Source organism: Eleutherodactylus coqui, chromosome 1 (genome assembly GCF_035609145.1).
Source record: "Eleutherodactylus coqui strain aEleCoq1 chromosome 1, aEleCoq1.hap1, whole genome shotgun sequence".
Classification (NCBI taxonomy): Eukaryota; Metazoa; Chordata; class Amphibia; order Anura; family Eleutherodactylidae; genus Eleutherodactylus; species Eleutherodactylus coqui.
The window spans coordinates 56,164,567-56,186,517 of NC_089837.1; the positions used below are offsets into that span (position 1 = coordinate 56,164,567).

Below are 21,951 nucleotides of genomic sequence, written 5' to 3' on the forward strand. Positions count from 1 at the left end.
GGACTCTTGCGGCTTATGGCGACATAGAATTGGAAAGAGGGTAGCTTGATAGAAGGGGAACTGGAGGAGGGGACCTCCAGCCAGTTTAGATACCAACTACTATCACCCATTTCTATACTGATACTTGCGTTTTTTTCATTTTAGCAGTAGCTAAGCGTGGATGGCTTATATAACAGTTATTGTTGTTGCTATATGATTTGATATGCTATGACTATATTCTGTTATACCACCTGCGAGGGGAATCACCAGCACAAACGTCATATGGAATTTGATTTAAAATAAAAATCCTTTTGAAATTAAAAACTTCTTCAGCTGCAGTGGAAAAATACCAAAATTTATACCCTTCCGCATTCCCTTGCTGCTGCCATCTCGCCTCACTGGCTCTACAGTCCCAGCTGAACTTAATTTCCTGGAGGGGAGTGATGACGACCTGACATTGTGTCATATGAGTGCAACAGCTATTCGCTGGCTGAAGGCAGTCAGTGATTGGCTAAATCAATCACATCGCCCTTTTGTCGGGGACGTCATTGCTGGCTCCTTGCACTAGGACGTAAAGACGCCAGCAGCGGGGGCATGCATAAGGGTGAGTATGAAGTCTGTTGTTTTACTACTCCATGCTAAAGATGTTTTTAAATAAAACTATAAACCCAGATAATCCCTTTAATAGCGGTCTACAAATATCTGAAGGGCTGTCACAGTACAGAGGGATCTACCCTATTGTAATTTGCACAAGGAAAGAAGCAATTGGATAAAACTAAAAGGGCGGAGACACAGTTTAGATATTAGACACTGAGGGTTAGCAATGAGTGCAACAGGTTGCCACGGGAGCTGGTGAGTTCTCCTTTAATGGAAGTGTTCAGACAGAGGCTGGACAGATATCTGTCTGGGATGATTTAGGTAATCCTGCACTGAGCAGGGGGTTGGACCCGATGACCCTGGAGGTCCCTTCCAACTCTACCATTATATAAATGACTTGATGTATCTGAGGCGGTTGAGAAGAACATGTGCCTACCAAACAGGGAAGTGAGGACTCCCTGGCTCCAAGCAGAGTTATTGTCCTGATAAGGACAGCCCCGCTGTCTTCCTCTGGGCCCTGACTATCCCTATAGGAACCCCTAGAGAGATGTACTGACACAGCAACGCAAATAATAAAGGTAACCAAAAACAATAGAAAAGATAAAGCAGCATTTAATTGAAATGGGAGCTATACCCCAGGCTAGTGGATCACACCAACTGCAGACTCTCCTCTAGTGAACTGAATAACCAGCAAGGAGTAAGGGGGGGTTATGAATATAAAGCTCTCCACACCAGCCGATAGGAAGAGCAACTAGAGAACCACATCCCCAACCATCTCCCAGGTATAACTAATAGTCAGCATGCAGCATACAGAGAGATAGCAAAGCAATCTCTGCACAACATGCATTAACCCTTGTCCTGCATATCAACAGGGCGACAGGTCTGACCCTGCGTCGCGCCACCATGCCACGACACCATCGCGACTGACAAGCTGCGACAAATGGTACATCGTTGAACAAATCCTGGATACCTTTTTAATGGTGCTAGGCTCTTGGAAGAGGAGAATGAAAAAGTTGCCAATACTAATGATAGTGGCAACTCAGGGGCAATGATAATGTGAAGTGTAATACATAAAAAGGACACTGATGACAGGAATAAAAGTTAATACTGTACGGATTACAGGAGAGCTCAGCTTACTTATTGCTTTATGGCCATTTTACAGTTCAAGATAAAGGAAACTTCTTATATTACTGAAAACTGATAATATTTGCAATAATAGCAAAACTGATTAACCTGGACTTCATCAATTGTGCAAAGTTCAATCATCCCTTAGAAGTTGTGCAGGGGACTTGGCGTCAGTGTGCAGTCTCCTCTTGGCCACCATGGTGTCCCGGGTGTCTCTCGGGCTCCTCTGCCTCGTAGCTGTCATTGCCTACTCTAATGCCTATACAGTAAGTACAATCCTGGGATCACTATCATTTAGACACAATTGAAATTATATTTGATCTAGAAAGTGGAAGGGCCTGCTGGAACTTGGGTTTCCATCATCCATTGAATAGTGTAATATTACATTGATGAATCGTTTAGGGATTGCTGTATTTATTAGGATGCTGATGGTTACACTGCAGGTGGAGAGCCCGTTAGTGTCTACATTATTGTTATTGAATTCCATGTGATTTATTTTTACAGATTCACCAACAGCCAGAAAAAACGGGTAAGAGAAAACCTCAGTATATATCTACTGCTTGTTCAGATACACTCAGTTGACCTCAGGTCTGCCTGTATTTAAAGGGGTTGTCTGGTTTGGAAAATCCCTTTCCAAATCCCAATTTGAGGAGTTGGAATAAATAGAGGCAGGTCCCTTGTTTGGGATCTTTAGGATAAGTGGAGCAGAGAGCAGCTACAAAGAGTATCTCTCGCTCTGAAGGACCTTCGTATTCCAAGCACAATGCATTATTTTAAATAGACACTATGTAATGCTTCATTTCTCCTGTGGAGGCTCTGTGGGAAAATGTAACCCTTTTGGATAGGTTCCCCATCAGTTTACAGATGATCATTGGGGACTCAGAGGCAGGTTATCCTGATGATCATCCTATTGTCAAGGGACCTTTGCAACAAAAATAAAGGAGAGTCCAAAGAATAGGTGTGTCATGGGTCCATAACCCCTGAAGCAGCAGGCAAATGGGTAATGACCAGCACAGAACACATTGACTAAGTGCAAATGATTAGTGTTAGGCTATGCTCAGAGCCTCCGGCACAGATCCAGCATAAGATCCTGGACAGAATACAGCAGCATGTTGCTCTATTTTCCCCAGAAAAATTCCGGGCAACATGGTGGAACCCAGACAACCCCATTATAGTCAATGGCGCCTGTCCCGTGCTGTCTGGGTCTAGTATATGCTGAATCTGGCGCTTCCAGTTTTTCTGTTGTTCGACTCCTACGACGCAGCCAAAATATGGAAAAGGGTAGCGTTGGTCTGATCCCAGCCTTAGTTGCTTGCAAAGCTCTTTGGTCTTAATCCCCATCCCTCCCATGCCAAAAGTTAAACTCAGACTTCTCCTGGTTCCCTATTACTAGGGTCCAGAGCAGTGTTGATGCTACTATTATATTTTTACATTCGGCTTGCAGTTCTCTGTCGCACCATTATCCCCTTGTTTGAAAGTACCCTTAGAGCTAGGATGTGATATGCCGAGATGGGGATAATGCTTTGGGTAGCTTCCCTTCCCACAGTGGCTGATACTGAATATGTCACACCGCAATCGGTCTGAAATACTGGGGTTGATGTTATGGTGCACTGAGCTGGTTGCTGTCTCCTAGTGTAGGCGGTGTTAATGGCACTTCATAACCCTAAATTAATAATGAGTCCAGAGAGACAGTAGCATCGAGTTTACTTGTCCACAAACTGTAATGATTTAAAATGCATCTAGATTAAGGTGCACTACTTCATAAATGGCAACAACTATATACAGGCTCTCAGGCTGGTGGATGATTCCCTCTTGATCTGTCCTCAGCCTCAGTACTGCACTATGAGATATATAGTGGGATGATTTAGTGAATACTACATTGAGCAGGGGGTTGGACCAGATGACCCAGGAGGTCCAACTCCATAATTCTATATCCTCACTACACCTGAATCCCTATGATATGTCTAAGAGGTAGCAGGAGTTAGATCAGTTGGAGAATTAGTGGCGAGTCAATGAGTGAGTGAGTGAGTGAGTCAGTGAGGGCTTTCGTCTTTATGTATATAGAGATCTATCTCTTGATGAAATTTGCATTTACTAATGTTGTAATTTTTTAAATTTATTTAATAGAACGCAATCAGGATGCTGGAGAATTCATAGATATCCCTGCCATAAACAAAGGTATATTATCTCTTCATATCTATCTATCTATCTACCTATCTATCTATCTATCTATCTATCTATCTATCTATGTATCTCATATCTATCTATCTCATATCTATCTATCTATCTATCTATCTATCTATCTCATATCTATCTATCTATCTCCTATCTATCTATCTCATATCTATCTATCTATCTATCTCATATCTATCTATCTCATATCTATCTATCTCATATCTATCTATCTATCTCATATCTATCTATCTATCTATCTATCTATCTATCTATCTATCTATCTATCTATCTATCTATCTATCTATCTATCTCATATCTATCTATCTATCTATCTATCTATCTCATATCTATCTATCTATCTATCTGTCTGTTGTGTTAGATTTCCAGTTACAGAAATCTCTCTCTCTCCTCCCTGCTCACTCCCGCAACTCACCGCTCTCCCCCGCCGGCACCCAAATCTTTTGAGACGAGCGGGCATGTACTCGCAAAAGGCAATACTCGCTCGAGTAGTTTACCTTAGGGAGTATGCTCGCTCATCTCTAATACTAACAGCTATTGACCGATTCCATTGACCTGCGATGGAGGAGTTTCCGCCTTCTGTTGCAGTGTCTGTTTTTATAGGAAGAATAGCAGCAAATGTGGTTTAAAACCTATAAATGAGTTGGGAAAGGAAAATACATACAAGAATTATTTCCCAAAAGTGCAGAATCTGGATTAAACTGACACGGAAAAGGATCTTTAGTCAACAGTAAACCAAACTGGAGCAACCAGTGTCAGGCAGCTACTGCCAAGGCAAATAGGATCATGGGGTGCATCAAAAAAGGTCTAGGGGCACATGACGAGAACATTGTCATAACCCTTTATAAGTCACTGGTCAGACCACACATGGAATATTGTGGACAGTTTTGGGCACCGGTACTCAAGAAGGACATATCAGAGCTTGAGAGGGTACAAAGACCGACAACTAAGTAATAAATGGAATGGGCGGACTACAACACCCAGAGAGGTCATCAAAATTGGAATTACTCAGTTTAGAAAAAAGACATCTGAGGGGCGACCTAATAACTATGTATAGATATATCAGGGGACAATACAGAGATCTCTCCCATCATCTATTTATACCCAGGACTGTGACTCTCTACATCTAGAGGAAAGAAGGTTTCTACACCAACATAAAAAGGGGTTCTTTAGTGTAAGAGCAGTGAGACTATGGAACTCTCTGCCTGAGAACGTGGTGATGGCAGACTGGATAAAAGAGTTTAAGAGGGGCCTGGATGCCTTTCTTGAGTGTAACAATATTACATATTAGGGCACAGAGACATAACTTGAAGGTCCTGGGCTCCAATGCAAAACCTGTAACAGGGCCCCAAACTATAATGCTTTATTCCTAGTACAGATAGTCCCCGACTTGCGAACATTCGACTTACGAATTTCGCTAGATACGAACTATCTGTCCTGCACAGTATGATGTAATGCTATGGCATTACATCATACTGTGCAGGGGCCGGAGAGGCTTCTATCAAGCCTGATAGAAGCCTGTCCGGTCACATCGCGGTTGCTAGGCAGCCGGGGGCCTTCTGAAAGGCCCTAGGGCTGTCTATGCAGAGCGCCTAGCAAGCCGTGCGCTTGATAGGCACTCTGCATAGGCAGCCCTGGGGCCTTTCAGGAGCTCCCCGGCTGCCTAGCAACCACACAGCGTCCCGCGATCTCATCGGCCCCCTGAACGTCGGGTGCAGGCTGTTTCTTACAGCGGGCTCCCGGCGGCAGCAGTTCCGACGAGCCGCGCCGCTCGTCAGAACTGTTAACACTTTAAATACCGCTGTCAGAGCGGTATTTAAAGTGTTAACAGTTCCGACAAGCGCCACGGCTCGTCGGAACTGCTGCCGCCGGGTGCCCGCTGTAAGAACAGCCGGCACCCGACGTTGTATGGAGTGGGGTCCACCCGCGATCCCCTCCATACAAGCATTTGTTCGACTTGCGAACAAAACGGACTTGCGAACGGGCTCCCGGAACGGAACCCGTTCGCAAGTCGGGGACTATCTGTACTGGGCTCCCTATATGGAGAAGAGAGGCCTTATGGGCCCCCTAAGGGTCCTGGGCCCGGGTGCAACCACATCCCCTGCATCCTCTATAGTTACGCCCCCGTTAGGGCTCATTCACATGCCTGTATTTTCATCACATATTATGCACGCGTTGTACGGCCATGTGATATATGATGAATGGAGTCAATGAAATTGAATGGATTTTCATTGATCTATTTACATTAGCTTGTAAATACTACATGTAGATACGTGCGAGATAAAGTTTGCAGCGTGCTCTTTTTTTTCCGGAGGATCATGCAGCGTGAGCCCTATTCTCTTCTGTGGGCAACGTATAAAAGGCTCTCCATATGCATTACATTGCGTATGGATGGCGATAAATACGCACCGCCGCTATGAAGCAGAGTGGGGAATTTTAAAAAAAGTCAAAGCAACTGCGCATGACCATACGTCAGATACGCGGCCATGTGCAGTGCACTCACTGCCATACGCAGTGGTAGCTGGCTCTTTGCCGGCATCACACAGATCCGTAAAATGTTCTGGGACTCCTATAGCGTTTTACTCAAAAGGCCATGTGAATGAGCCCTTACAGTCACTGATTAATTCAGAAGATTTGGTGATCCAGGGTTTATTCTAATTGCCAGATTGGAGTCGGAAAGGGATATTTTTTCCTTTAAAATGAGGAAAATCAGCTTCTACCTCTTTGGGATTTTTTGCCTTCCTCTGGATCAACATCGGGGGTAATAGGCTGAACTGGGTGGACACAAGTCTTACAGTCTATGTTACTCTTGATTGTTCCCCATTATGTAACGCACCCTGCACATCCCCTTCACGCAATGCCAATTTCTCTAAACAAAACTTGATGTTTCCATGTTTTATCATCATCATCATTAATTTCCATCCTACATTTTTTATCCTTTACAGACTTGAACTTGTTCCAGGGAGACATCATGCTTCCGGTGAGTCTCACAATTTACTTACTGGGGCAATATAAGGACATACTTGGTTCATAAACCCCCATTTCCGACTGGTGAAGGGGTCATAAGGATGCACATACATCGGTTTAGAAATCAAAATTTAATTCCTTCCCCCCCATTCTTCCTGTCATATAGTTGTGCTCCATCCATATAAATCCAATAGACAGAACAAAAAACCTAATAAAATGCGGGGAAGACCACTTAGGAGATAGCCTGGTTCAAACTGGGACACTTCCTTTCCCTTAGTTGTATATTGGGTTCAGGTACTCTGCTTGCCCCACTAGTCCAGTAGCTGATTCCCTCGACAATGTCTAGTGCAGGTAGAACCACAATGGTTTGTAGAGATGGTTGCAAGGAGTAAAGATAGCAATATTGTTAAGGCAACTTTCTAAAAGTGCTATTTTGCCAATTGTATGGTGTTATTTGGGCACCATACTTTATAGCATGTGTAATATGGCACTGTATGGTCTGTTACTGGTACATTATATACTCATAGGGCACCAGCCAATGGAAGGCCAGTCCTGGACCCAAGTGCAAATAGTTTCTCTGCACCCCCTATATTTTATACCTGTTGATAGACCAACATATTCATCCACTTTGCACAGGTAACACATCCCCTGTACACCTTCACACAATGGTAATTTCAAAGGAAGCCTATGGTCCTAAGTATGTTCTTGAGGATGGGCGAAAACGAAAGTACAAGGGAAAAGCCGGACATAAAACTATAACATATTTGTTACTTAAAGGGGTTGTCTCGCGGCAGCAAGTGGGGGTATACACTTCTGTATGGCCATATTAATGCACTTTGTAATATACATCGTGCATTAAATATTGGCCATACAGAAGTTATATTCTTACCCCCCTGTGTTTGGGTCCCCGTCTCCATGGCGCCGACCGAAGCCTTCTTCTGCCTGGATTAGACGCGCTTGCGCAGTCTGCCCTCTTCTGTCCAGCTCCCCTTTAATTACTGAACTGTTTTCTGTTATAGAAAGATGAACGAAATGCTCTACGTAATGAAACGTGGAGATGGAAGTTCCCTATTCCATATATATTAGCTGATAACTTAGGTAATAACAATATCTGTCTGTCTATCTCATATCTATCCATCTGTCTGTCTTCTATCTATCTATCTACCTATCTATCTATCTATCTATCTATCTATCTATCTATCTATCTATCTCATATCTACCTATCTCACATCTATCTATCTATCTATCTATCTATCTATCTATCTATCTATCTATCTATCTATCTATCTATCTATCTATCTATAAATCTTATATCCATCTATCTATCTTATATCTATCTATCCATCCCATATCTATCTATCTATCTATCCATCCCATATCTATCTATCTATCCATCCATCTATCCATCCCATATCTATCAATCCTTCTGTCTATCATTTTTATTTGCTAGTATTCTAGATATTTCCATGACATATTTGACTTTCTTTCATTGTTTTAGACCTGAACGCTAAGGGAGTCATTCTTCAATCCTTTGACATGTTTCGCCTGAAATCTTGTGTGGATTTTAAGCCTTATGAAGGGGACCCTTTCTTTATACATTTTCAGAAATTTGGAGGGTAAGTCTCTGACTAGATAGACGTCTCTCCATTATGTAAGGTAGTTGCCATTAAAGGGAACGTGAAGCATTGTGCATGCATGTTGTAGAGCAGGAGGAGCTGAGCGGACTGATATATAGTTTTATGGGGAAAGATTCCATAGAACTTGTATATTGTTCATTTATGTCTCTGCTCATTCTGAGCTGAACAGTCCAATGGGCGGAGTTATCAGTGATTTATGCTCTAATTGACCATATATATTTTTTCCTATCTTGAAGCTGCTGGTCTGAGGTCGGAGCCCACCCTTCCGGCCAAAACCTCTCCATAGGCAGTCGCTGTGACTATAAAGCCATTGTAGAGCATGAGATCCTTCATGCTTTGGGATTCTACCACGAACAGTCCAGAACTGACCGAGACGACTATGTAGAAATCTGGTGGGATGAAATCACCGCGGGTCAGTATATGTTCCTGACAATTAGCTTCGTTTTTCTCTCTAGTTTGCAAATGGTATAACTAGTTATACCAGGCTACAAACTTTTATGTTCTCTAGGCTAACCTACGATCACAATCTATGATCAGCAAGCTCTTAAAGGGGTTGTCCATCTGTGAAATACTCTTTAAAAATAGCTGCAAATGTATTAAAACATTAAAAGAAGCAGTACTCACCTGTTCACCTGTTCATCCTACCAGAACAGCAGCTCCCGCCCTCCTCCCGTCTTTGTTTATGAATGGCTACCACTTGGAATCCCACAGTAGTCATGTACCGCTCTTCTGGCATCATGGCTCCCAGCATCTGAGCGGTGAAGTAAGGAGAATGGCACATGACTACTGTTGTCTCTAATTGGCTGCAGTGGTCAGATGGTAGTGTTGCTAGATTGCCAGGGGGAGCGAACATGTGAATATGGCTACTTTTATTGTTTTAATGCATTTACATCCATTTTGAAAGAAATTCACTTGGACAGCCCCTTTCGGCATTGCTGCAGTACATCGTAATACACACCTCAGCTGCTGCAGTACATCGTAATACACATCTCAGCTGCTGCAGTACATCGTAATACACACCTCAGCTGCTGCACAATATCGTAATAGACATTTCAGCTGCTGCAGAACATCATAATGCAAACTACAGCTGCCACAGAACATTATAATATACACCTCAGCTGCTGCAGAACATCATAATACACACCTCGGCTGCTGCAGAATATCATAATATACACCTCGGCGGCAAAACATAATAATACACACATCAGCTGCTGCAGAATATCATAATACACACCTCAACTGCTGCAGAACCTCATTATACACACCTCAGCTGCTGCAGAACCTCATTATACACACCTAAGCTGCTGCAGAACATCATAATACACACCTCAGCTGCTGCAGAACACCAAAATACACACCTCAGCTGCTGCAGATCTTTTTTTTAAAAAAAGATGAGCGTATTCTATATTTATCAGTGAAAGACAAGAATTCCCCTTATTCCTCAGATGAGGGTATAAAATATTAGGAATCACCTTGGGGTTCTATGATCTGTATAAATGTCCTCGGACTGTGACTTCATGCTTTATATGTTCTGGAAACACTTTGGTGACTTCTAATATACTTATAGATTAGAGTAGGAGGCATATAATGTATTTTAGTATATATTATTATAGTATGCAATAACAGGAGGTAATGAACTCCTCTAATACATTAGCCTGTGAGCAGTTCCAGTCTATAAATGGTTAATATATAAGGTACAAAGTCCATGACCACATGAAAGCTTGAGGACAGAATGTTTAATAAAGATAATGGAAATTTAAGGTGACTTTTGATATAACAATAATCTCTATACCGTAAGAGGCATACAGTGATCACTGTCGAATATTCATATATCATTACTCTATCCTACCAAAAGTAATTGGACACCTGAGCAAGAATCAATAGTAGAATTTATTTCCATATGGTAATACTTAGTGGGGATCTTTTGGCCCCAAAGACATCAGATACTCTCCGTGGTATATATATATATATATATATATATATATATATATATATATATATATATATAGCTTGTATTTCCCTCCATTCATCCTACAAATCTGTGGCAAGTTCTCTCAAATAAAATGGATGTTGTATAAGGATGAGCGAGTATACTCGCTAAGGCACTACTCGTTCGAGTAATGTGCCTTAGCCGAGTATCTCCCTGCTCGTCCCTGAAGATTCGGGTGCCGCTGCGGCTAACAGGTGAGTCGCGGCGGGGAGCAGGGGAGAGCGGGCGGGAGAGAGGGAGAGAGAGATCTCCCCTCCGTTCTTCCCGCTCTCCCCCGCAGCTCCCCGCCCCGCGGCGCCCCCGAATCTTTAAAGGGGTTGTCCAGCGAAACAAAGTGGGTCTATACACTTCTGTATGGCCATATTAATGCACTTTGTAATGTACATTGTGCATTAATTATGAGCCATACAGAAGTTATCAGAAATTTTTCACTTACCTGTTCCGTTGCTAGCGTCCTCGTTTCCATGGAGCCGTCTAATTTTCAGCGTCTAATCGCCAAATTAGACGCGCTTGCGCAGTCCGGGTCTTCTTCTTTTCTCAATGGGGCTCCGTGTAGCTCCGTGTAGCTCCGCCCCGTCACGTGCCGATTCCAGCCAATCAGGAGGCTGGAATCGGCAATGGACCGCACAGAAGCCCTGCGGTCCACCGAGGGAGAAGATCCCGGCGGCCATCTTCAGCAGGTAAGTAAGAAGTCACCGGAGCGCAGGGATTCAGGTAAGCGCTGTCCGGTTTTTTGTTTAACCCCTGCATCGGGGTTGTCTCGCGCCGAACGGGGGGGCTGTTGAAAAAAAAGAAAACCCGTTTCGGCGCGGGACAACCCCTTTAAGGACGAGCAGGGAGATACTCGTCTAAGGCACATTACTCGAACGAGTAGTGCCTTAGCGAGTATACTCGCTCATCCTTAATGTTGTACATACTTCCTAACTTGTTCCAGTTCGTCCCAGAGATGTTCAATAGGGTTCAGGTCGGAACTATTTGCAGCCAGTCCAATCGGGGAACATTCGTATCCTCAAAACATTTGTGGATTTGTTAAAAGGCACGTTGTCTTGCTGGAAGTATGGACGGCCATTCCCAGAGTATTACCACATTGTCAGCAGCACATTATTGTCTAGAATGTCAGGGTACGCCTCCGTGTACATGGCTCATCACTACAACCAACGGACCGAGACCATGCCATGTAAAACATCCCCAGACCATAAGAGAACCTCCAACGTACTTAACTGTTGGCACAATACACTCAGGCAAAAGACGTTCCCCATCATCCTCCACACCCAGGTACGTCCGTCTAATTTGAAGATGGAGTAGAGTGATTTGTCACTCCATAGAATGTTGTTCCATGGCTCAACTATCTAATGACAACGTTTCTTACACCATTGTAGATGGACTGATACAGTTTCTTTCAGAGAACTCGCCAGGTGTTTGCAGGATGAATGGAGGGAAATACCAGCTGAAGTGTATCAGATGTTAGTAGATAGTCTGCCACGAAGAGTATCTGATGTCATTAGGGCCACTAAGTATGAACACATGGAAATAAAAACCCCTTTTGATTCTTGCTTAGGAGTCCAATTCCTTTTGGTAGGGTAGTGTGTATACATGAGCTTCATCACAAATATATGGATAGTTTCACACTGAATATTTCTCACAGGTATGGGGCACAACTTCAACACGTACGATGATACATATATAACGGACCTGAACACTCCATATGACTATGAGTCCTTAATGCACTATGGACCCTTCTCCTTCAACAAGAACGCCAGCGTCCCGACCATCACCGCCAAGATCACAGCATTTAATGACATCATCGGACAACGTTTTGACATGTCTGCCATAGACCTGGAACGTCTAAACAGGATGTACAACTGCCGTATGTATGACCAGCAAACATATTTGTCAATGACTTTATAGCCTATACATTGAGGGTTGGATTACAGGAGATACCAAGGGGGTATTTGTGCCCTGGCCACTACTACATGGTGGCTTCACCATTCCACCATCCACACCATGGGTTGTATGAAGCACCCAGAGAACTGGCTCTGGACCCCATCTGAAGATAATTGATTTCAGTGTTTCTTTACAGCTGCTCCACTTGCTCTCTTGGACCAGTGCTCCTTTGAATTAATCAACATTGGCGGAATGGTCCAGTCAACCATCGATGATGCAGACTGGATCCATGAGTTGGGTTCTTCAGGTTCATCTAGCGATCACACTTTAGTTGGACGGTGCAGAGGTAAGATTTTCCAGCTGCTGAGTCTTACACAACCCCATGAGAAGGCAACAGTTTGTGCAAAAGCCACCTGATCTGACTTTTCACCATGTAGTACAATTAGTGCTCGTGTCAAGGGTCAATTGCCTTGTTTACTGCTGAGAGATAATTAGGAGAAGAATGTAGAACATGTATTTTCATCATGACTTATGGACTATGGAACTAACTGTAAATTGTTGAAATATAAAAGAATATATCAATGACCTACAGTACAGGGGAAAATCAGCGGGAGATCATCCGATACAAAGTAGTATAGAGTCCTGCAGAGCGAGAGCTGCACTGTGCAGCTGCTCTCCTCTCTGGACAACAGAGTTGCCCAAAGTGGTTTAGGGACACAGTTTGTCCTAATGATGGGACCGGATTTAGCAGGCTAAGATTAACTGCTGTTTTATACTCTGCCCATCAAATAGACCATACCTTAAAGGGGTAGTCTTAGGAGTAAAAATTGAAGTCTTGTCAGTGCTGTGCAAAAAACTGAAAAAAGTCATACTACCCTAACCCGATAGTTTGCAGCTCCTCTTTTGATGGTGTCAGACTTCTACTGTACTCCTTTTTCAGTTCCAGCGATGACATCACAGGGTAATGTGACTGCTGCCGCCAATTACTGGCTGATCCTGACTTGCACACAACCAGTAATTGGCTACAGAGGACACATGACCCTGTGATGTCATTGTTGGTGCTAGAAGAAGAGTGCAGCAGTAGACCAGGCACTGTCGAAATAGGAGGTACAGGGACCGGATGAGGGGAGTATGAGTTATGTTTTTATACCTTGCTAAGCAGGGTTTAATTTAGTTTTCTTCTCCCTAGAACACCCCTTTAATTCACACAGTATATAGGATTAAAATATTGGTCTGGTCTTGCAAAATAAGAATACTTTTAAAAGGGAAGATTGTCACACACTTAAGGAGCGACTATCACTCAGTAAATGGAGGCGGAGCGCGTTGGGGTCTCTTCCGGCCTCCTGCCTCCATTCACAATAACAGGGAGTTGTTCTTAGAATTTGCATATGAGTACACCCTGTGTTCATATGTAACTTCATACCAAGGTGTGATTGACTGGTCTGAACATTAGGACACCATTGCCCCTTTTTCCAATGACTGTGCCTTTTATTGCTGCTTAGCGGCCCTTTACATTGAGTAATTTGCTTTGGTAGACAACTGACAATCAGCGAGATCATCACTCATCTATCAGGCCTTTACACGCACCGAATCAGACTTTATAGAGGATGAACGATTGTTCCCATGAGCCTTCATCCCCATAGAGTTTCTCCATTGTCGGCAGTACATCCCATGTTTTATACAGGGAGAAATTCTTATTTTTTTAGATTTTTTTTTGTCGCATAAAAGATGCAGTCACCCGACATATGAGCGATTACTTGCTCGTTGGTTGATCAGTGGCGACTTCACATGGCCCAATGATCATGCAAGTAGGCCTTTTACTCCCTTACACTTATATATAGGCTAAGCTGCAATACCAAACACAGACAAACTGGAGTGTTGAGAGACCCCCTTTGTTTATGCTGACTGGTTATGGTCCCTCACTGATCAAAAATAAATATTTTAACCGCTTCCAATCCACTGTCTGACATCTGAAGACATTCTGATTGAAGGCTGTACAGCTTCGATGTTGGAAGACGTCCGGCAGGGTATTCTTACTGTATATTACTGGCTGCTCTGTTGTCGGGGGGCCTCTGCAGCATGTCCCATATCGCAGTACTGGCTCTAGCCAGCAGATGGCGCCATTGTATCATAGCAGAAAGAGAAAGCCCCCTAGGAAACCCTGAATCCAAAATTGGATTCCAAAGGGTTAAGATAGACCATCAATCCCAGAAAACCCCTTTAAATGGATAGTCCCAATGAATAAGTGTATACTGCATTGTTGCTCGCAAGAGGCATTGAAAAGACCAAGCTAGTAGCAAATATTTACTACATTCACATAGTAAATTAATTAATTACATTTTAATTAATCGCTGTATTCATTTATGTTTTTCTCAACAGATGCGGGTTATTATATGTATTTTAATACCCACTCTGGAGCCATTGGCAGCACCGCTGTCTTAGAGTCTCGCATTCTGTATCCCAAAAAGACGGAGCAATGTCTTCAATTTTTTTACAAGATGAATGGAAGCCCCCAGGATAGGCTGGCCATCTGGCTCCGCCTAGATGATGGCACCGGGGAGGTTAGAAGGATGAAGAAAATCCACACAATTTATGGTACATTAACTGAAATGTATGGAAAATATAAGTAGACTTGGCCATAGCGTGGTAAGATGGAAAGGCTAGGAAAATATATATAAGTTTAACTAACTTATGTCTCTATATCTCAACTCAGGTGACAACGACCAGAACTGGAAGATCATACACGTAACCCTAAATGCAGATAAAAAGTTTCGCTATATGTTCCAAGGTGTTCAAGGATCTAATACAACCACAAGTGGCGGTATTCTGATTGATGATGTCACCTTGTCAGAACTCCCCTGCCCCAGTTCTGTGTGGACCATCCGGAACTTCAGCCAGGTTCTTACTAACAACGTCAAAGGACATAGCATTCTCAGTCCTTGTTACACCAGCCCTGAAGGCTACAGATATGGTATTAGTGTCTATCCTCATGGGACAACCACGTCCGCTTACACCACCTACACCGGAGTATATTTTCACTTGTGCAGTGGGGAGGATGATGCAGTCTTACAATGGCCGGCATTGAACCGGCAGTCCATTATGACGCTGTTGGATCAAGATCCAGATCTTCGTTTAAGGATGTCTTCTAGCCGAAGTTTCACGACATCAACAGAGCATATAACATCTCGTAAGTGATTACCGTATATACTCGAGTATTAGCCGACCCGAGTATAAGCCGAGACAATAAATTTCACCACAAAAAACTGGGAAAACTTATTGACTTGAGTATAAGCCGAGCTATACTCTAGTGTATACTAGGTAAAAAAACAAACCCCTATACTCACCTCCCAGCCGGCATCTGTGTCTGTGCGACAAGCTGCTTGAATTCTCCCCGCTGTCATCCCCCGCCGTCCTCTCTGCTTGGCTCTGTCAGGGCTGTATAAGTAAGCGCTGTGATTGGATCGAGCGCCAGCTGTGACTGGCTGGCGCTCGATCCAATCACAGCGCTTACTTAGACAGCACTGACAGCAGGGGATTTGAAAGCCGAGCAGGAAGATGACAGCGGGGAGAATTCTAAAGCAGCTTGATTGGCTGTGAATGATCGAGCAATGGCTGTGATTGGCTGACGCTCGATCCAATAACAGCTCTTACTTACACAGCGCTGACAGAGCCGAGCAAAGAGGACGGCGGGGGATGACAGCGGAGAAAATTCAAGCAGCCTGCTGCACCGCCACCGGAGACACAGACGCCGGCTAGGAGGTGAGTATGGAGGTTTTTGTTTTAAGCCTTCCCTGACTCGAGTATAAGCCGAGGGGGGCTTTTTCAGCACAAAAAAAACTAGGCTTATACTCGAGTATATACAGTATATTATATCATCATGGTTATATTTTCTACTGTGATATTCTGCTTTTACAGTAAAGAATCCATTTTTGCGAAGCCTTGATTTATATAGACATAGAGGACACCTCCTTAGTATGGCCTCTAAACTGAGCGTGAAGAGCATCAGGAAGATCTTTCTATCCCGACTTAGTATTTATGTTACCCATAAACAGATTTTACCATCAATGAGTTATCCACTTTGTACTTTCCACAAGATAGGAGATCAATGTCTGATCGTTGGGGGTCAGACCCCCAATGGTTCTGAGAACAGTTTACTGGAATCCCTTATATGAAGGGATTGGTGGTGCGCATGCATAACCGCCACTCCATTCACAACTATAGGACAAAGGCTTCCAGGGGTAACAGTGCAGGAACCTGTCCTGAGAGCACCATAACTTAGTCTATGGTGCTGGTAGATGGCGACAGGTTCCCTTTAAGCTGACTTTTGTCCTCACTGCAATAAATTAACCTTTCTAAGGGTACGTTCACATGTAGGAGAATTAGTGCAGAATTTCTGAGCAGAAAATCTACACCAAAATCTGCTTAATATTTTGCTCCAAAACCTGCATCCAAATCTGAATCAATGAATTTTTACACGGAACCACAGCAGATTTCACCTCTTCCATGGAAAAAATGAAATCTGCTATGGAGCCATGTCAAAATCCGCAGCGCAAAATATGCTGCTGCTTTTGGTGTGGATCCGCACCAGAAAATGCAACATGTGAACGTACCCTAATACTTCAACCGACCTGCTCCATTAATTCATTGTCGGTAACCTCTGAACCCTCTGCTGCTCTGTTGTCATTTTGCTGCATTGCTTTTCATGCATTCTATCAATTTATTAGCCTTGGCAGCAGCTACATGGCACTGATTACTAAAACTGAGTTCATCTAAGTATCATTTCAGTATCAATAATTTCAGTTAAAGGGGTTGTCTAGTTTAGAAAATGGGACTTTAATAGAGATGAGCGAGCATACTCGCTAAGGACAATTGCTTGAGCGAGCATTGTCCTTAGCGAGTATCTCTCCAATCGGAAGAAAAGGTTCGGGCGCGGGTGACAGGTGAGTTGCGGCCATGAGCAGGGGGTAGCGGGGGGGGAGAGAGGGAGAGAGCGATCTCCCCTCCGTTCCTCCCCGCTCTCCCCCGCCGCTCCCCGCATGCCGCCGGCAGCCGAATCTTTGCTCCTGAGCGGGCAGGTACTCGCTAAGGGCAATGCTCGATCGAGCAATTGCCCTTAGCGAGTATGCTCGCTCATCTCTAGACTTTAAGTTAATAGAGGGGGTATGCTCTATTCTGGATCCTCCTCCGTTGACCAGAGTGGAGAGCGGCTACAAAGAACGTCTCTCTGTCTCTGGAGAACTCATCCTGTTCTCTATTACACATACAACTCATTCACGTGAATGGGCATTGTGTAATGCTTCATTGACCCTGTGGGGGAGCTGCAGGGAAACTGAACACTTACCCCACAGATTACAGCTAATCGCTGGGGGTTTCAGCAAGGAGATAAATAGTGATCAGCTTATTATTGAGGAACCCATCTAAGAAGTAGGGATTGTAGTACAGTATATGCCAAATAAACCCTCTACCATGACAAGTCTTCTCTGGCAAGTTACTTCTTTTCTTTTCCATAGCTTTAAACATCTCCTATTGGGACAGGCCTGCTAAGACTGGCACGTGGGATCCTTCCTGCAACTGCTACAGGGCAATAGAGTGGGGCTGGCCAACGTTCATCTCTCACTTCAATTTACGGCGCAGGAGTTATCTGAAAAATGATGATTTCATCTTGTTTCTGGATTTTGTGGGTAGGTATACATCATATGTGATGGTAGTGTACAGAAAGAAATCCAGTCTATAATAATGCTACTAGAGATAAAACTCACCCACAGATTTGCCAGTCTATAGATTACTAAGCACAAACCAATGTACTCTCTTAAAGGGGTTGTTTGGTTACCAGACAACATTTCCTATTTAGCGCCCACAATGCTAAAAAAAATAAAAGAAGCTGTAGTTATCCGACTTATGCCGCCGTGATCCAGTGCTGTAGTCCTGCAAAGGTGATGCCACCGGAAATCATTTGACCCCTGCAGCTAATCAGTGGCTGCAGCGTCACCGCCTATTGTGGGCCTACAGCACTGGAGCGAGGTGGCAGAAGAGGTGGTAAGTACTGCTCCTGTTGCTATATTAGCTCAGTGGACACTATAGGGCAAAGGTTGTCCAATAACCCCTTTAAAGGAACATTCTGGACAAAATAGATGCATTGGGGCATAAGTACTCGGGGAACTACATATATTTATGTTCTCTGAATTTCTGATTCATGCATGACCCCCTCAGGTCCTGCTCGTGAAATGCCCATGGGTGCAATGAGTTGATTGCGTATTGTGCCAAACAAGTGGCATACATGGGGTGCACCAAATTAGCCATGTTCCGTCCATGAGACATGAGGTGCAGCAAGGAATAGAAAAGTGCCTAACATATTAACCAAGTTGCATCAAATGCCGCATCATGGCACAATTTTGTCACCCCCTCCAAATTTCATGCAGCCTATGACACTACTGGAAAATCTACTCCAGTGTGTTGTGTGGACAAGCTACAGCTCCTGCTATTGTGGAAACTGTTCTCTATCCTAATATGTCAGATATATAAATGAACAATAATAACACACTTGCCCAATGATAGGGCATCTGTGGCTGGCATACTCCGTAAGGGGGTATCTATGGCATACACACTGTAATAGGGGTATATGTGGGTTGTATGGGGGCATGTGTGCATTACACATTGCAATGGTGGCATCTGTGCCATACACACTGTAGTGGTATATGTGGCTTGTGTACAGTCATGGGGGCGTGTGTGGATTACATATAGCCGACATAAAGGTATAGGGTAATCTGTGGCTGGTACACTGTTATGGTGGAAACGGTGGCTGCTGCACTGATAAAGGAGCATCCATGGCTGGCACACAGTAATGGTGGTATCCGTGACTTGTACACTGTTATAGGGTATATGTGGATTACATACTGCAGGGGTGGCATCTCCGACCTATACACTCTCATTGGGGCATCTATAGCTGACACACTGGCATAGGAATTTCTGTGGCTGACATTCAAAAGGAGGCATCCAAAAAGTGGAGTTTGTACATTACTACGTATGTTTTATCTTTGTCCTACAGATCTCACCCAGCTTATAAAGTCGGAAGTTCCTGTCCAGCCCGCTGCGCCTTTAATGGAGATAGAGGAAATATATGAACGCAAGAAGCGTTCTTTGTCAGACATGCAAAACTATGAGGTCCAACCAGTGAAAACCCAGTGTGATGACAGCCTGTGTCTAAATGGAGGCGTCTGTGTGATGGAGAAAGGCAAAGCAAGCTGCAGGTACAGTAGGTCGTGGCTGTAGTTGTAGTAGATGTAATCTCACCATGCTGTAGGTTCTTATAGCCGCCAGTGGCACGGGCCTAACCGGTGATATTGGGGACAAGGGAGAATTTTTTTCCTTGAATTGTGTAGAGTCCTTGAGTCAGTTAAAGACATTATGAAGTACAAAATGGCCTTATACTTATTGCTCAGAAAGGTGGAAGACAACCAATAGGGTCACTTTGACAGCTTCCTTGCTCCTACAGCTTAATAATAATGGTCCTTGGCACCTCACCAGCCACAATAGCTGCCATATGTTGTTCAAGGTCTGTCCTGGCATGGGGCCTTTGGTACTAACCAGATGTCCATGCATATGTACTATCAGTCCCACGAATCAGACTGCAAAAGAGATGAGGCTAACGCAAGTTTGGCCATTTAGGGGGGTACAAGGGCCTATCGAGGACTTAAACTGGCCAACAGAATGGGGTGCAAGTGTTCATAACTATACCCATGTGGGCTTTCCACCTCTTACGGGTCCCTGCACAGTTAAAATGAAACTCCACAGAGTCAGACTAGCCCGCCAAACTATCAGAGGATCTTCTGGTGCCATAGGAGTGGGCTCTAATATTACTGGACCCCCAAAGGTCCACTAGAAAACAGCCCCATATGAAACTGACTTTTGAGCCTATCACTAAGGTCTGTTTCTTATTGCAAGTCACAAATAACCTATTAGGCTTTAAAGTTACAAGAAAAAGTAAGTGAACCCTAATTACCTGAATTTCTGCATTGATTACTGATAAAATGTGTCCTGATTGTTACCTAAGTCACAATTTCAGATGTAGCAACTCCATCCTTAAAAGATAGCTCACTACATCTGCAGCACAGACCGCTCTGCAACTTTAAGCCGTGCCACGCTAATTGCGTAGAGTGGCCACTGCCATTACCTTTGAACAGTGGCTGTGCTACGCAAATAGCATAGTCGTGCCAAGTGGCACTGAGCTGCAACTCATTACCATGTCAGCAGTCTTACATCGGTATAGACCAACACAATCTAACAGCACAGAAACAGTTGTACCATTCATGTCTTTTATTGAGTACATTGTGTAATCATTCACAGTGCTGGGAGAAAAATTAAGTGAACCCTTCTGTTTAATAACCTGTAGATCCCCCTTTAGCAGCAAGCACTTCCACTAAACATTTCCTGTAGCTGCAAACAAGATTTACACAATGTTGTGGAGGAATTTTGGACCATTCCTCCTTGCAAATGTGTTTCTGTTCATCAAGATTTCTGGGATGCCTTGTCTGCACAGCCGTCTTCAGGTCATGCTACAGTGAATTATTCCGTAATAGCTTTTTCTATAGGACTATATTTCTATTGAAAATATTTCATTATCCCGTACCCATCTGGTTGTCTCAAATGCCTTTTTGAGGAATCTATGTTATTCCAACCACAATTCACTACCTTTCTCCAGTACCACATTAGAATTGGAGCCTGATTCCTCAGCAACTGGGCTCCACAGTAGTTGTTATGGTAGTTTTAACCTCATTTACAACAGTAAATGTACTGGACATAACCAATTTGTCTACAGCTTCCATGCAGACCTATGTGTCTCCATGGTTACAGACTACAAAACTACCTGTGTATATTTTAGATGCAGTGGAATAATACAAAAAAATTACACAAATGCACAGAACCTTTATTTTTCAGTTTTTGCAAACAATCCCCTTTGTGTAGTACAGTCTTATTCATTATTTTATCAGCATATACTGGCACTTATTGACTGATGTTTTATTGCAGGTGTCGTTCCAGCCAGGCGTTCATGTACATTGGTGAGCGTTGTGAGATCGCACAATTACAGGGCAATGTTCTTGGAATGATAATTGGAGGAGTGGCCGGGACCATCGCCATGACTATTGCAGTCTTTGCCATAATGAGCAGAAAATAAAAGCTGTGTATATGCAGAAAATAAAGATATCTGTACTCACACTCAGTTGTCATTCACTGTATGTAAATAAAGGCATCAATCAATGGGACTTTTTGCCGATTTATGCCAAACTCTTGTCAAGTGGGTGGGACTGGGCAAAAAGCAGATGGTCCATTCACAGCCTATCAGATATGCTATAATATATGCCAAAGGCTGGCATATATTACAGCAGAAACCTACTCAAGCTTGTAGCTCGTATAGGTTTCAATCTGACAAACGGAGCAGAATTTTGTCCCAAAACTGGAAGGTTATTTTAGAGATTAAAAAAAAATAAAAAAAAATACATATAATGGCAAATCCTATAAAGGCATGAGAATGGAAAGCTTATGTAGGTATAGAAAATAGATAGGGAGGATGCTGGAAAACTG

The 21,951-nt window shown here is 43.5% G+C and overlaps 1 protein-coding gene across 1 annotated transcript; it reads left to right on the top strand.

The window, feature by feature from the left end:
• Positions 1-1,567: 1,567 nt before the first annotated feature.
• On the top strand, positions 1,568-21,585 carry MEP1A (meprin A subunit alpha). Its single transcript, XM_066596412.1, has 14 exons — positions 1,568-1,967; positions 2,206-2,230; positions 3,829-3,879; positions 6,840-6,874; positions 7,881-7,959; positions 8,360-8,477; positions 8,735-8,910; positions 12,134-12,355; positions 12,569-12,718; positions 14,752-14,967; positions 15,086-15,559; positions 17,883-18,053; positions 19,418-19,619; positions 21,397-21,585. Exons 1-14 carry the CDS (start codon positions 1,899-1,901, stop codon positions 21,542-21,544), a joined length of 2,136 nt encoding a protein of 711 aa, XP_066452509.1. The 5' UTR covers positions 1,568-1,898; the 3' UTR covers positions 21,545-21,585.
• The last annotated feature ends 366 nt before the right edge of the window (positions 21,586-21,951 follow it).